Source organism: Hordeum vulgare, chromosome 7H, assembly GCF_904849725.1.
Source record: "Hordeum vulgare subsp. vulgare chromosome 7H, MorexV3_pseudomolecules_assembly, whole genome shotgun sequence".
NCBI lineage: Eukaryota > Viridiplantae > Streptophyta > Magnoliopsida > Poales > Poaceae > Hordeum > Hordeum vulgare.
Genome location: NC_058524.1, coordinates 344,007,306 through 344,021,432, shown reverse-complemented (window position 1 = coordinate 344,021,432; position 14,127 = coordinate 344,007,306). Strand labels below are relative to the sequence as shown.

Below are 14,127 nucleotides of genomic sequence, written 5' to 3'. Positions count from 1 at the left end.
TTTTTGTGGAATATACAAAAAATACTGGAGCAAGAATTACCTGGATACGCGGAGCCAGGAGCCCACAAGCCCAGGAGGCGCGGGCCCCCCTGGCCGCGCCTCGCAGGCTTGTGAGTCCCTCGTGGCTCCGCAGCCTCCAACTCCAGTTCATTATATTATCTCTCGCTCAAAAAAAATTAAGAGAGAAGAGTTCATCGCGTTTCACGATACGGAGCCGCCGCCACCACCTGTTCTTCCTGTGGAGGGCAGACCTGGAGTCCGTTCTAGGCTCCGGAGAGGGGAAATTGACGCCGTCGTCATCACCAACCATCCTTCATCGCCAATTCCATGATGCTATTCATCGTTCATGAGTAATCTCATCGTAGGCTTGTTGGACGGTGATGGGTTGGATGAGATCTATCATGTAATCGAGTTAGTTTTGATGGGGTTTGATCCCTAGTATCCACTATGTTCTAAGATTGATATTGCTACTACTTTGCTATGCTTATTGCTTGTAACTAGGGCCCGAGTGCCATGATTTTAGATCTGAACCTATTATGTTTTCATCAATATATGTGTGTTCTTGATCCTATCTTGCAAGTTGTAGTAACCTACTATGTGTTATGACCCGGCAACCCCGGAGTGACAATAGCCGGAACCACTCACGGAGATGACCATAGTATGAGGAGTTCATGTATTCACTATGTGCTAATGCTTTGTTCCGGTTCTCTATTAAAAGGAGACATTAATATCCCTTAGTTTCCATTAGGACCCCGCTGCCACGGGAGGGATGGCACTACAAGAAATATGCTCATACTTGACGTTTTTTAAAATGTCGTTGATGAATTCGTCATAAATCTACGACGATTTCATCCGAGATCATCGTAAACTGTTTGAGGGGATCAAATCTACATATAAATTACGACGATGTGAGTCAAAAACGTCATAACCGCATAAGATGAGATCGTCATAACTTTTACGACGATTATAGAAATGTCGTAACATGTTCTAACTATGTTGACATGTCACTCGTTGGTCCATTCTATGTCACGCGCCAAACCCGCCTAGTTTGTGAAGCAATATACTTTTCTGTCACTCCAAAAATTCTCAAAAAATTCTCATAAATACTTTGGATCATATATTCCTCAAATATGTGAAAACCCTTCCTTCCATAGTTCAAAAATAATTCAGCAATATTCATTTTCCTATTCTGTTTAGAATAGCACATTGTGAAGGAAGTGCTATTTTGATTTTTTTGATTGCCCTCAAAATTGTTGGGCACTCTTTCCTATCCAAATCATTGCATCATGAAAACTTTCGTAATCATTTGCCTAGTAAATCTTTCTCAGCAAAATTCCAAATTTTGTGTTCAGCTGACAGCTTTGTGAAGGAAGTACTAGCTAGGAATATCCTGATGAGTTGAATTTTTTCCACATCTTCTATATGCTAAAACCATAGCTCTCCACAAAATTTCACCCACATGTAACAATCCATGTGATCTCAGCATCCAATCTTTGTTTATAGTAATATTTTCAGTTTGTGAAGCAACTACATTTTATATTGATTTACAGTTGATGAAAATTTACCACAGAATAAAACTTACCATATAATATAACTCCACCAAATTTTAGCTCATTTAATTCGGCCAGTTGAATCTTGGAATTTTTTTGATGTTTCAATGATCAAATAGATACTTTTTTACCGATAAATTATTTTTGGGAAAAATAAAAAGCAAACTACGAGGCAGCTGCAGTTCAAATTTGACCCGCTTCCACCTGATTCGATGAGAATTTGTCTTTTTCACGAGAGGTGGATAAAAGCTTTTGACACGGCCTAATATTTTAGAAAAATGATTTGGTCCAATTTTGCAACAAATATATGGTAAGTCCTTCACAAAACAACTCATTTTGGACCCTCGAAAAATGGAAAATGAATTTTCGTCCAAAGAAAATGCATAGAAGTTGGTTATTATCCATAATATGTGGTATAACTTGAGTGAAAATTTTAGTGGTGGCATTTTGCAAAATATTATTTGTAGTTTCTTCATAAATCTCCATTGTTTTTAGCACTTAGAGATTATTTTAAATGATACATGTCTCGACCAATCAGAACAAAGTCCACGGATCACCCTATTGAAAACGATGTGAGCTGTCCAAGTCATACAGATCCAACGGCCCACACCCCCTCACCCTCTCACCCACCCAGCTCCTCTCTCTCCCCCCGCACAGCGAACCCTAGCCCATCCAGATCGAACACCCCTGCTCCCTCGTCCCCATCTCCCTCTCCGCCGTCCCCCTGCTCCGGCCGCCTCCAGCCCCATAAACCCCCCTCTGCCCCCCGCCTCCGGCATCCCGGAGCCCCAGAGCCTCCCCTCCCCTCCGCTTGAGGGGACGTCCCGGAGTTAGGGTTTTGTCCATGGGCGCCTCGGCTTGACGAAGAAGCGGCAGCGGCGGCGGCAATTAGAGAGGGGGGCACGGAGATGCTGACGGAGAAGCCCAGCTGGGTTCGCCATGATGGCCTGCAGATCTTCTCCATCGACATCCACCCCAGCTCCAGATCAGGCGGCCGGCCGCGCCCTCCTCCCGCACCAACCAACAACACTGATCCCCTCCGCCATCTCCGTCCATCTCTCCCACCGCAAATAAGGTAAGCGCCACTGCTTCTCTTATCTTCTCGTCTTCCCCCGAAACGCTCAAGGTTTCAAGGAAAGATTTTCCTTTTCGTCACCTCACCGACGACCCTTCTTTTTTGCTTGCCATGGCGCACGCACGGCGATGTCAGAGGCGGTGGGCACGACGGAGAGTGGAGGCGGGGGCGGGGTCAAGGAGCAGGAGCGGTTCCTGCCGATCGCCAACATCGGGCGCATCATGCAGCGCGGCATGCCGGAGAAGGGCAAGATCGCCAAGGACGCCAAGGAGTCCAACCAGGAGTGCGTCTCCGAGTTCATCAGCTTCATCACCAGCGAGTCAGTCTCCGCCCCTCCTCGCCTCCCTCTCTGATCCGCTCCAGCTTGCTTAACACTATGAGCTCATTCTTGTGTGATCCTGGGCGCAGGGCCAGCGACAAGTGCATGAAGGAGAAGCGCAAGACCATCAACGGCGACGACCTGATCTGGTCCATGGGCACCCTCGGCTTCGAGGACTATGTCGAGCCCCTCAAGTCCTATCTCAAGCTCTACCGGGAGGTAATATTCATTCATTCCCCTCTCTGCTAGGCTTGATTTGGCTAGGGCCAAATTCATCACCGCTTTCCTGTTTAGAACCCACCACCGTTTACTCACTCTGATTAGCCTAACTGCAGAGGACGACACCATCATCCCTAACGAGGATAGCCATGACTTGGTAGTGTTGGGTAGCCAGTAGAACTTCTCCATCCAATCTTCTGATTATTAAAGTATATAAGATACAAGATGAAATGTCACATGAATGAAGATCACCACCAAAACTATCGTCAGATTACTAGTCATCTCAGTTCTCAAGATGTCCATAACCAATGCACATACACATGAAGTTTCTCTGCTTTTCTGAAGAACGCTCTCTTTTTCAGTTCTAGTCATACCTCTGCATGTGGCGCGTATATGTATTCTACTCCTTTTGGTATTCTTTAATGTGCACATATCAACAGCTCTACGCGTACACTTTTATGCACGTCTCTCTGCACCGGCCACCATATCATGCCAACTAACGCGTTCTTGTTGGATGAAATGAATATGTCAACCAACTGTGTCCTAATCTCGAACTCAAATAATAGTCCAACTGTGTTGGATAATAGCTAACAAAGTCAACAACACATTTTATTGGAAATGTAGGTTTTGGCTAAGTGCACATTTTACAACTGTGTCGGATAATAGCTAGCAAAGTCAACTTACAAATACAACTCTTCCTCTTTTATGTACTGTCTACACCACTACATAAGATATCTATGTCTACAGGAATAGAATTGCGGAACACCCTAAAAACGGGGAATTACAGTAGTCTCAGTATTCAGACATGCCATCAATTGACACATTTTCGTTTCTGATGAGCAGGTGTTGTTTGAGTAATTTGCTTGACTGATCGTCAGAGCTCACAGCAGTGTTCGTCGCTCTATAACACGACATGGAGAATGTTGTCACTTGGTATGCCACGTATACAAGGGGTCTGTGATTTAGCAAGTTGTTTACTTTTAATTGCGCTTGGAGGCCATGTGGATAATTCAAATAATTGAAGAGAGGTTTATTTTTCTCTGGCATGCAATGAATAATGGGCAATTTAGAGTGGAATTTACTATCATTGTTTGTTTGAATTAAAATTTGGTGGTGGGAACTTAACATTTAAGGTTATTGCTTTGCATGTTTTAGGCAGCACGTGTGGAGCCACTTCTGCTTATGGTTCAAGGATGAGAAAATGACGGATGATAAGGCAAGCTGCGTGCATTTGGTATAAAAGATGGTGATGAGGTCTGTGCACTTTCCTCCTCTGTGATTGGTAGGGATGTAAAGTTTAGTGTGGATTAGCTCTGCCTTTTTTCATGACATCAGTAAGGATACAAGTCATCCAATTTATGAAACTATGGCATGCTGATGTACCGCTCATTGTTCTGTTTACTCCTTTTTCATACAAAAGAGATGGCACAAAAATACCATCTTCTGTGAGGAGAGGTATATTTACTAACGGGGGCATTGTGATTGCTCTTCCAGCTCTGAATCACCTTGTCCTAGCAGTTCCACCTCGTACATGAGTTGGGCAGCATATTAATTACTATTGAAAGAAACCAAAATGAATTGTTGTAAGCTACAAAGCATGGACACGGACAAAACTATCGAGTTGCCGTGCTAATACGGCGGGACATGGCGATACTGCCGGACATGCCAGATGCGCGTGTCCCCCAGTATCCCCCGATTTCTGAATTAAAAGAAAAGAAAAATGCATGGCATATCCGTGCTAATACCTCTGTGAAACCAAATCATGGTTACTATACAAAAATTTATGTTTACTGCAAATTAATAGGGCATACTTTTTACACCAGAGTGATAAAGGCGTGGCTTGGTTACTCAGATTTTTGCATTTGTACAAAAGCAGAACATATGATTTATTTGATTAATAGAATCACAACGGTAGTTAAATACTGGATATACTCACCAGTAGGTAGCTCTCTGTCACTTTGGTGTGATTTGGATTTGGACCCAAGGGTGCGACATCTGAAGCAATGGATGGAAATTAGGCTGACATCAGTACCTCAAGACAGTGGTCACATATTTCCAAGACCACTGGAGGCTATATACAATAACACAAACCCGTCGATTCATCAGTAGTAGATGTACATACGTCAAGCGAAAGAAGAGATCTGGTTCAGATTGTTGTTTACAGTTTAGTGGTGCCATCTATCTACAAAGATTTAGTAGGCGCTATCAGACTACCCACTTTGCTCTCAGGTGGAGAGTAGAAAATCCAGTGTCTAATTAAACGGAAAGTAGTGGCTACTCTCAGTCTCAGGTGTAGTATACCCGAGTTAGCAAAACATTGAAAAATCATCATCAAACATTATATATTTTTTTTGAAATTTCAGGAACTCAAACATCATCTAAAAATAACATCCGAGGAGCTCTCACCAAAAATAACAAAATCACTGCTCAAACAGTGCACCAAACTTTCAGCAGTGATTTTGTTTTTCTCGGTGAGAGCTCCATGGATGTTATTTTTCGATTAAACTTGGCATGTACCTCAAACATATGATAAAGTTTGATGTAGCAAAATTTCAGATTTTTTGGATTTCGTTTGATAAACTTTTTTGCTTTCATATTTAAAATTCCTGAATAAGAATTACTTTCTATTATTTTGGAGATGAAAATGAGAAGAAGAAACCCAAGTATCCGGTCCCCCGAGTTGCAGAAGTTCGAGCGTGCGAGTGGCCAAGCGGTGTGTTCTTACGTGCCGCCGGTCTTTATGAGGATTTTTATTACTTGGTGGAGAACGCAGGCCTTACTGCATTTTTCGAAGATAAGTGTCCACAATACTTCCTCCTCACTAATATTTTCGTGCAAAGCTATAATTTTTATCAAAGGAAGAGTCCTTCTATGGTTGAGTTCAAGTTATATGATATCCCCCAGCGCATGTCACTTCAGGATTTCTGCAATGTTTGCAATTTGCCTTATGTTGGGGGTATTCATGAACCTCGTCCACGGGACTTGGAGGCTTTCATTCATACTATTGCTGTAGGAGAGGATAGAGGAGTATCTTGCGCTAGAGTTGCTAGCGTACATTTTCCCGTGCTTCGGTAACTCTCATTATTCGTGGGAAAATGTTTGATTGGTCATGGGAAAGCTGGGGCTCTTAGCTCCCCAGATCTTGCAGTTTTGCACAAAGCTCTTTGTAATGATAAAACTTGTAGCTTGGGCGCTATAGTGGCTCAACGGTTGAACACGAACTGTACTAAAGGTGCTGTTTATGGAGGTATCTATGCTACCCGTCTTGCTAAACATTTTGAGATACCTATTAGACTGTATGAGGAAGAAGAGATGCTTCTTCCTGAGAGATATTTAGATTATGATAGCATGGTTTGCCATGAATTTCTTGATAAAGATATAAATAAATGGATGATTTATAACTTGGTATTTAGCCAGGGTACTCGTGAGACTATTACTTTGCCTGCTCCTTCTTTGTTCAATCTTCATCTAGGCAGGTACATTATTATGCCCTCGGACATCTACGCATATTGGGGCATAGCGCCACCACAGGCGCCCGTGCCCGAGCTACCAGTAGAGTACGAGACGCCAGTTTATCAGTGGGAGCCAGAGAAGCTCACCCAGCAGTGGCACCCTCAGTACACTCCGGAGTACCCCGGAGACGGTTACTTCCCTCATTGGGAGTAGACCAACTTAGGCCAAAAGCCTAAGCTTGGGGGAGTACGTGTTTCTCACCGACTTTATATTCATGCTCACACTTCCACTTTGATAGTCGGTGTTCACACCTTGCCATTGTATCATCCATGCTAGTTTATTTCTCTTTCTCGCTTTCTTCTTGTGTGTTTGTTTAAATTTGAGAAAAACAAAAAAAATTAGTTGTAAGTTTACTTTCCATCTTGTTTAGTGGTATTTAAAAAGAAAACCCAAAAATATTTCCCGTTCCTCTTTTGCTCGTTGGGAGCTTTCCCGTGTAAATATTTTTCTTTGCCTTTGGGTCAAGGTAGAAGACCATGGTTAAAATGTTTAGTGGCTCTCACATGCATAATTGTTTATCCGTCAAAGAGCCATATTACTTTGTCTTCTTCTCTGAGTTTGCTTGCAGATTCCAGCTTAGTACAATGCAGGAACACGCTCATTATTATCCACATCATTCGGATGTGCAAGTGAAAGGCAATAATGACGATATATGATGAAGTGACTGAGCCTGTAAAAGCTGGTATGAACTCGACCTATTTTGTTTTTGTAAATATGACTAGCTCATCGTTCCTAATGCAGCATTGTTATGAGAGAAACATGTTTTCAATGACAACTTAGAGATCATAGTTTCTGATGCCATGCTTAATTAGCTAGGAGCTTATAATGGTTTGTCTTGGATGCCAACATGAATTTCAATATGATTATGATGTAGTATGACAGGATGGTATATCCCTTTGAATGATTCAAGTGGCTCTTCTTGGCACATGATCACGCATGTAGTTGAAACAAAATCAACATAGCCTCTATATATTCATGTTTATGGTGATTTATATCCTACTCATGCTTGCACTCAATGGTGGTTAATTTCAATGCATATTGATGACTGTTGTCGCTCTCTAGTTGGTCGCCTCCCAGTCTTTTGCTAGCCTTCACTTGTACTAAGCGGGAATACTGCTTGTGCATCCACTTCCATAAACCCAAAGTTGTTCCATATGAATCCACCATACCTACCTATATGCGGTATCTACCTGCCGTTCCAAGTAAATTTGCATGTGCCACTCTCTAAATCTTCAAGAAATAATCTGTTTTGTATGCCCGAACCGCTCATGTGGTGACAAGGGGCGGTCAGTATCTTCCATGCTAGGCGTGTTATCCTCGATACGTGTTTATTCACTATCACTCACGAGAAAGGGGCCGGTAATCGGAATGCCCAGTTCCATGCTCAAATCAAAAATATAATTGCAAACAAACTCCCCCTGGATTGTTGTTGGTATGGACGGAGCCCGAGGATTCGACTAGTCGTGGAATGTGATTGATTGGTGGTGGGGGAGTCAAAACTTTACTTTTCTGTTTAGGAACCGCCTATAATTTGTGTAGCATGGAAGATGGTGAAAACTCTTGGTCATCGCGTTGACAATGAAAGCATACCATCCAAAATTATTTATCTCTGTTTTAAAAGATTGAGCTGTGGCACCTCTGCAAATCAATGCTTCCCTTTGCGAAGGGCCTATCTATTTACGTTTCTATTGAGTCATCCTCTTCTTATAAAAGGCACCAGTTAGAGAGCTCCTTCCTCGTTTTTATGCTTTTCCACTAATTGATATTCAATATGACTTTGACTGGATCTTCTTTGCCATGAATTACAATGTTCAGTCATCCCTTGGTATTTGAAGGTGCTCTACATTTATGTTTTGCGGTCTTAGAAAGGGCTAGCGAGATACCATCTGTTCATATTGTTTTCATGTTTGTTTTGATTGAAGTGTTGATGTTTGAAACTAATCATTATTGCTCGCTAGTTGATTATTCCATTGATATGAGTACACCATGAGACCTAAATGTTATTGCTTATGTGGTTAGCTTATGATCTTGCTGAAAATCTGAATATGAGTTAGGCATAATTACAACAACAGGATCAAACAGAGTTCGTAAAAGTTTTTCTTTTGTCTCTTCCAATTTGTCAACAGAATTGCTTGAGGACAAGCAAGGCTTTAAGCTTGGGGGAGTTGATACATCTCCATCGTATATACTTTTCCAAACTCTTTTGCCCCTTTTTTGGACTCTAATTTCCATGATTTGAATGGAACTAACCCGTACTGACGCTGTTTTCAGCAGAATTGCCATGATGTTGTTTTTGCGCAGAAATAGAAGTTCTCGAAATGACCTAGAAATTTATGAGGATTTTTTGTGGAATATATAAAAAATACCGGTGCAAGAATTACGTGGAGATGCAGAGCCAGGAGCCCACAAGCCGAGGAGGCGCGGGCTCCCCTGGCCGCGCCTCGCAGGCTTGTGAGGCCCTCGTGGCTCCGCAGCCTCCAACTACAGCTCTATGTATTCTCTCTCGCCAAGCAAAAATTAAGAGAGAAGAGTTCATCGCGTTTCACAATATGGAGCCGCCGCCACCACCTGTTGTTCCTGTGGAGGGCAGATCTGGAGTCCGTTCTGGGCTCCGGAGAGTGGAAATTGACGCCGTCGTCATCACCAACCATCCTTCATCGCCAATTCCATGATGCTCTTCATCGTTCGTGAGTAATCTCATCGCAGGCTTACTGGACGGTGATGGGTTGGATGAGATCTATCATGTAATCGAGTTAGTTTTGATGGGGTTTGATCCCTAGTATCCACTATGTTCTAAGATTGATGTTGCTACTACTTTGCTATGCTTAATGCTTGTCACTAGGGCCCGAGTGCCATGATTTCAAATCTGAAGCTATTATGTTTTCATCAATATATGTGTGTTCTTGATCCTATCTTGCAAGTTGTAGTCACCTACTATGTGTTATGACCCGGCAACCCCGGAGTGACAATAGCCGGAACCACTCTCGAAGATGACCATAGTATGAGGAGCTCATGTATTCACTATGTGCTAATGCTTTGTTCCGATTCTCTATTAAAAGGAGACCTTAATATCCCTTAGTTTCCGTTAGGACCCCGCTTCCATGGGAGGGATGGACAATAGATGTCATGCAAGTTCTTTTCCATAAGCACGTATGACTAAATACGGAGTACATGCCTACATTACATTGACGAACTGGAGCTAGTTACATATCACCCTATGTTATAACTCTTACATGATGAATGTCATCCGGCATAATTATCCATCACCGATCCAATGCCTACGAGTCTTTTCCTACTGGTCCTCGCTAAGTTACTTTACCGCTACTGCCATGACCTCTGCTACTGTCACTACTCGTATTGTCACTACTTCTACCGTTACTATCACACTACTTTGCTACTGAAACTTTGCTGCAGATACTAAGTTTTTCAGGTGTGGTTGAATTGACAACTCAATTGCTAATACTCGAGAATATTCTTTGGCTTTCCCTTGTGTCGAATCAAAAAATTTGGGTTGAATACTCTACCCTCGAAAACTGTTGGGATCCCCTATACTTGTGGGTTATCAATTACCTGCCCCATTTATATTGGCATGTCCTTCAAATAGCAGGGAGGTACATTAGTTGGCTTATAATCTCTTATCCCTTGAAAGACATAGAACATGGCATCTCATGGGACAACATAAGATACCATATAGTAGAGGAAAAGATGCAAACATGACAGGTGTTGGCCTCTCAACCTTTTCTATTATATGTCTCATTTCTATTAATTATTTTCCTCGACATGATTGTGTTGATGGTAATTTTGATTTTCTCTAACGGGCAGGAACAAAAGTATTTTTTTAGTGAGACTAAAAAATCATAACAGAGACGTAGCTCTTGCTACAGTTGTGAGTTGATCCTAAATTTGAACTTGATGGTGCTGAGATTACTAATGATTTATGCATAGTGCATGTCGATATGGCACTTGTCCAAATTGAAGATTTGGTATAGAGTCGCAAAAACCGTAATACCTTTGTAAGTGACTAATATCTTGCGTCTATCACTACTTAAATCATGTCAATGCATTGTGTGTTAACAGTTCATTTTGCTCTTTTCTTTGTCGATTCAAAACATAAATGGATGATTATATCGGTGTGTGGAAACATACAAGTATACTACAATGATGATGATGATGATGTTCCTGTTCATGATGATGAAGACATATGCTTTTAGTTTAGTTAAGTTTGTACGGATGATGTTCCTCGTGGACGATGTTCCTTGATTATGTTTTAATAAATTTGTAGGGATGTTGATGAATGCCTTCATTTTAAAGTTCACTGTCAGAAACCATTTAGATTATACATCCCATTTGGATGGTTTTCCTTGTGTAATATTCACATTTGTAAAGAAGAAGTTTTATCTAATATATGATTTCTTCCTCATGAGTATATTCTCTTGTTTTTCTTCACTTGATAATTATCATCATTTTGTGGATCATTAATTTAAATTGCTCGCTATATGTATAAAAAATATTATTATTCACATTATATATGAACCAACGCTTGAAGCGTTGCAAATTCTTCGTTGCAAAGCAATGGGATTTTGATTCCTACTCGTTAAGCACCAACATATAGAAGTGTTGCACAAGTTTGTTTTATGTGTTGCATTCTTGCAACGCTTCCTTTTACCAACGATGATATAAGCGTTGCATTATGCGCTAGCAACGCCGGATAAGGCAACGCATCCCAAACAGTTGGTAAAAACAGTAACAATGCATATATAGACTTTTAGATAAGGAAAAATGCGTTGCTATAGGGGGGTTGTTGTCGTAGTCGCTTGGCCTTCTAGCCTGGTGTTTTATTCGACCTTTGCCGCTTTAGTTTCGGCTACCGGTGTTACGTTCCATAAATGAGCGCTCCTGACATGCTTGGGGTTGTTATGGGGACCCCCTAGATTCTCTTTTTTGGGATAAAGCTCGTCTGACAAGGCCCAACATTGGTACTATATTTGCCCAACATAATAATCCTGTCAATACTGAAAACATAGGGCGTCATGAGCCCGAGGAGTAATTCAACATAATACAGGGAGGGCCAGTGCTGACGGTGCTGGTACAAAACAGAGCACTGTGCGGGGCCAACCCAGGGCAACTTGGGTGATTTCTATCAGGCCACCGTACACGTTGCTTATCCGTGTTGTCCTGAGAACGAGATACATAGCTTCTATCGGGATCGTCGACACGCCGGGCGGACTTGCCGGACTTGTTTTACTTTTCTTGAGCGTCTTGTGCGAGGGATTCCGAGGATGCTTTGTTTTATCTCTAGGTTGAGGTTTTCCAATAGGAACCCGAGGAGAGCACGGGTTTCCCTGATCGAGGTCATTCCGACGCAGCATGTGGTAGTTTGTGATGGACTAGTTGGAGCACCCCTACAAGGTTAAATATTTTGGAAAGCCGTGCCCATGGTTATGTGGCAATGTGGAAACTTTGTTTAACATCTGGTTTGAGAAAACGTGAAGTAAACTTAATTAAAACTTGCCAATTGAGTGCATAACCATGACTATCCCTTTCGTGAGCTCCTTCTCCGATCGAGGACACGGTGGGGTTATGTCTGACGTATGTAGGTGTTCAGGATCATTCATTTGATCATCAGTAGTTCACGTTCGCTATGAGGAGATCATCCTATCTTATTCTTGTACTCGTGATTTAGCCACCTCAAATAAATGCTTAGTCGCTTGCTGTAGCCTCACCACTTAACCATACCTCACCCATTAAGCTGTGCTAGTCTTGATACCTTTGAAAATGAGATTTCCGAGTCCATGTGGCTCACAGATTAATGCAACACCAGTTAAAGGTACATGTAAGGAGTTACTTTTATGTGAGCGCATTGATTGTGCTATTTAGAGTTTCTTCTTCTTCGTCATCGATCTAGGATGGGCTTCAGGCCGGCAGCCTGGGATAGCAAGGATGGACGTCGTTCTTTTATCGTTTGTTTTCGTGTGTTGACAGACCCTGTTCTTCTTCATGATGAATGGATGTATTGTGCTGATGTAACTCTGATGTAGCTTGTGGCGAGTGTAAGCCAACTTCTTATACTCATCTTTTCAGTACATGTACTTGTAATGATATCCATTCTTGCGAAACGACGAGATAAGTTTCTATCCGTGTCGAGGCCCTCACGCGAGAATAAGGATAGGACCACATCTTGGGCGTTATAATACCAAATGCCAAAGTTTGGTGTATGTATCAGGTATCTCACAATTCTTTTAATAACCAATGGATGACACTCTTTAGGTGTCGCTTGATATCGGGCACACATGCAAACACTCAACATGATGTCAGGATGGGAGGCACATAGATATAGCACTGAACCAATCATTGATCGATAAACTCTTTGATCAACCGGTTTGTCCTCCTTAGTGAGGACAACATGTCCACTAGTTGGCATCGGGGTTCTCTCACCTTTGCACTCTTGCATATTGAACTTCGTGATTAAGTCCTTGGTGTACTTTGTTTGAGAGATAAACGTACCTTCTCTTGATTTTTTACTTACAATCCAAGGAAGAATTTCAACTCGGACATCATTGACATCTCATATTTCTCTGACATCAACTTCCCAAATTTCTCACTAAAATGTGGGTTATTTGAACCAAAGATAATACCATCCACATATTTGGCAGAAAAATAGTTCTCCATTAACTCTTTTAGTGAATAAGGTTGCGTCAATTTTACCAATCTCAAAACCCTTTTCCATGAGAAACTTCGTTAGGAATTTGTACCAAGCTGTAGGGGCTTGTTTAAGACCATATAAAGCTTAAGAAGTTTGTAAACATGATTAGGTTTCTTAGGGTTCACAAAGCCGGGAGGTTGTTTGACATGAACCTCTTCCTCAATTTCACCATTTAGAAAACTACTTTTGCTGACCATTTGGGAAAGAGTAATATCATGGTGATTGGGGTAAGTGAGAAGAATGCGAATGGGCTCAAGTCTAGAAACGGGGGCATAAGTCTAACCTAGTCCATACCTTTGACTTGCGTGTATCCTTGGGCTATGAGACGCGCCTTGTTTCGTACAACTTGTCCATCTTCATCTTGCTTGTCTCGAAACACCCATCTTGTACCGATGATGTTGTGCTTGTATTCGGGCTTTCCAACAAGTGTCCACACTTGATTCCTCTCAAAGTTGTGTAGCTATTCTTGCATGGCATTCACCCAATCCGGGTCTTGAAGGGATTCTTCTACCGTAAAAGTCTCAATTCTAGATATTAAATAATAATGCTTGCAAAAGTTAGCTAAACGAGATTTGGAGCGAGTGATCCTCCCAGTTTGTATGTCACCGAAGATTTGATTCAATGGATGATCTTTGTCCACTCTTGCTCGAACTCGTGACAACTTCTTATTGTTGGACGGTGGAGCTTCTTCACCATAATCTTCTGGCACGTTTTCATTGACGGTGTCATGTCTTTTAGGTGGTCGTGA

At 41.9% G+C, this 14,127-nt stretch overlaps 1 protein-coding gene across 1 annotated transcript; it reads left to right on the top strand.

The window, feature by feature from the left end:
- The first annotated feature begins 2,753 nt into the window (after window positions 1–2,753).
- LOC123408859 (nuclear transcription factor Y subunit B-4-like) lies at window positions 2,754–5,693 on the top strand. Its single transcript, XM_045101897.1, has 3 exons — window positions 2,754–2,944; window positions 3,034–3,168; window positions 5,570–5,693. The coding sequence occupies exons 1-3, from the start codon at window positions 2,754–2,756 to the stop codon at window positions 5,691–5,693; spliced, it is 450 nt and encodes a 149-aa protein (XP_044957832.1).
- Window positions 5,694–14,127: the final 8,434 nt, after the last annotated feature.

Bases quoted from the DNA above. Each gene is read 5' to 3' on its own strand.
- LOC123408859 (XM_045101897.1), top strand. From the start codon at position 2,754: ATGTCAGAGGCGGTGGGCACGACGGAGAGTGGAGGCGGGGGCGGGGTC. The intron at 2,945-3,033 runs GTCAGTCTCCGC...TCCTGGGCGCAG, and splicing joins ATCAGCTTCATCACCAGCGA to GGCCAGCGACAAGTGCATGA. The intron at 3,169-5,569 runs ATTCATTCATTC...AGGAGCTCTCAC, and splicing joins AAGCTCTACCGGGAGGTAAT to CAAAAATAACAAAATCACTG.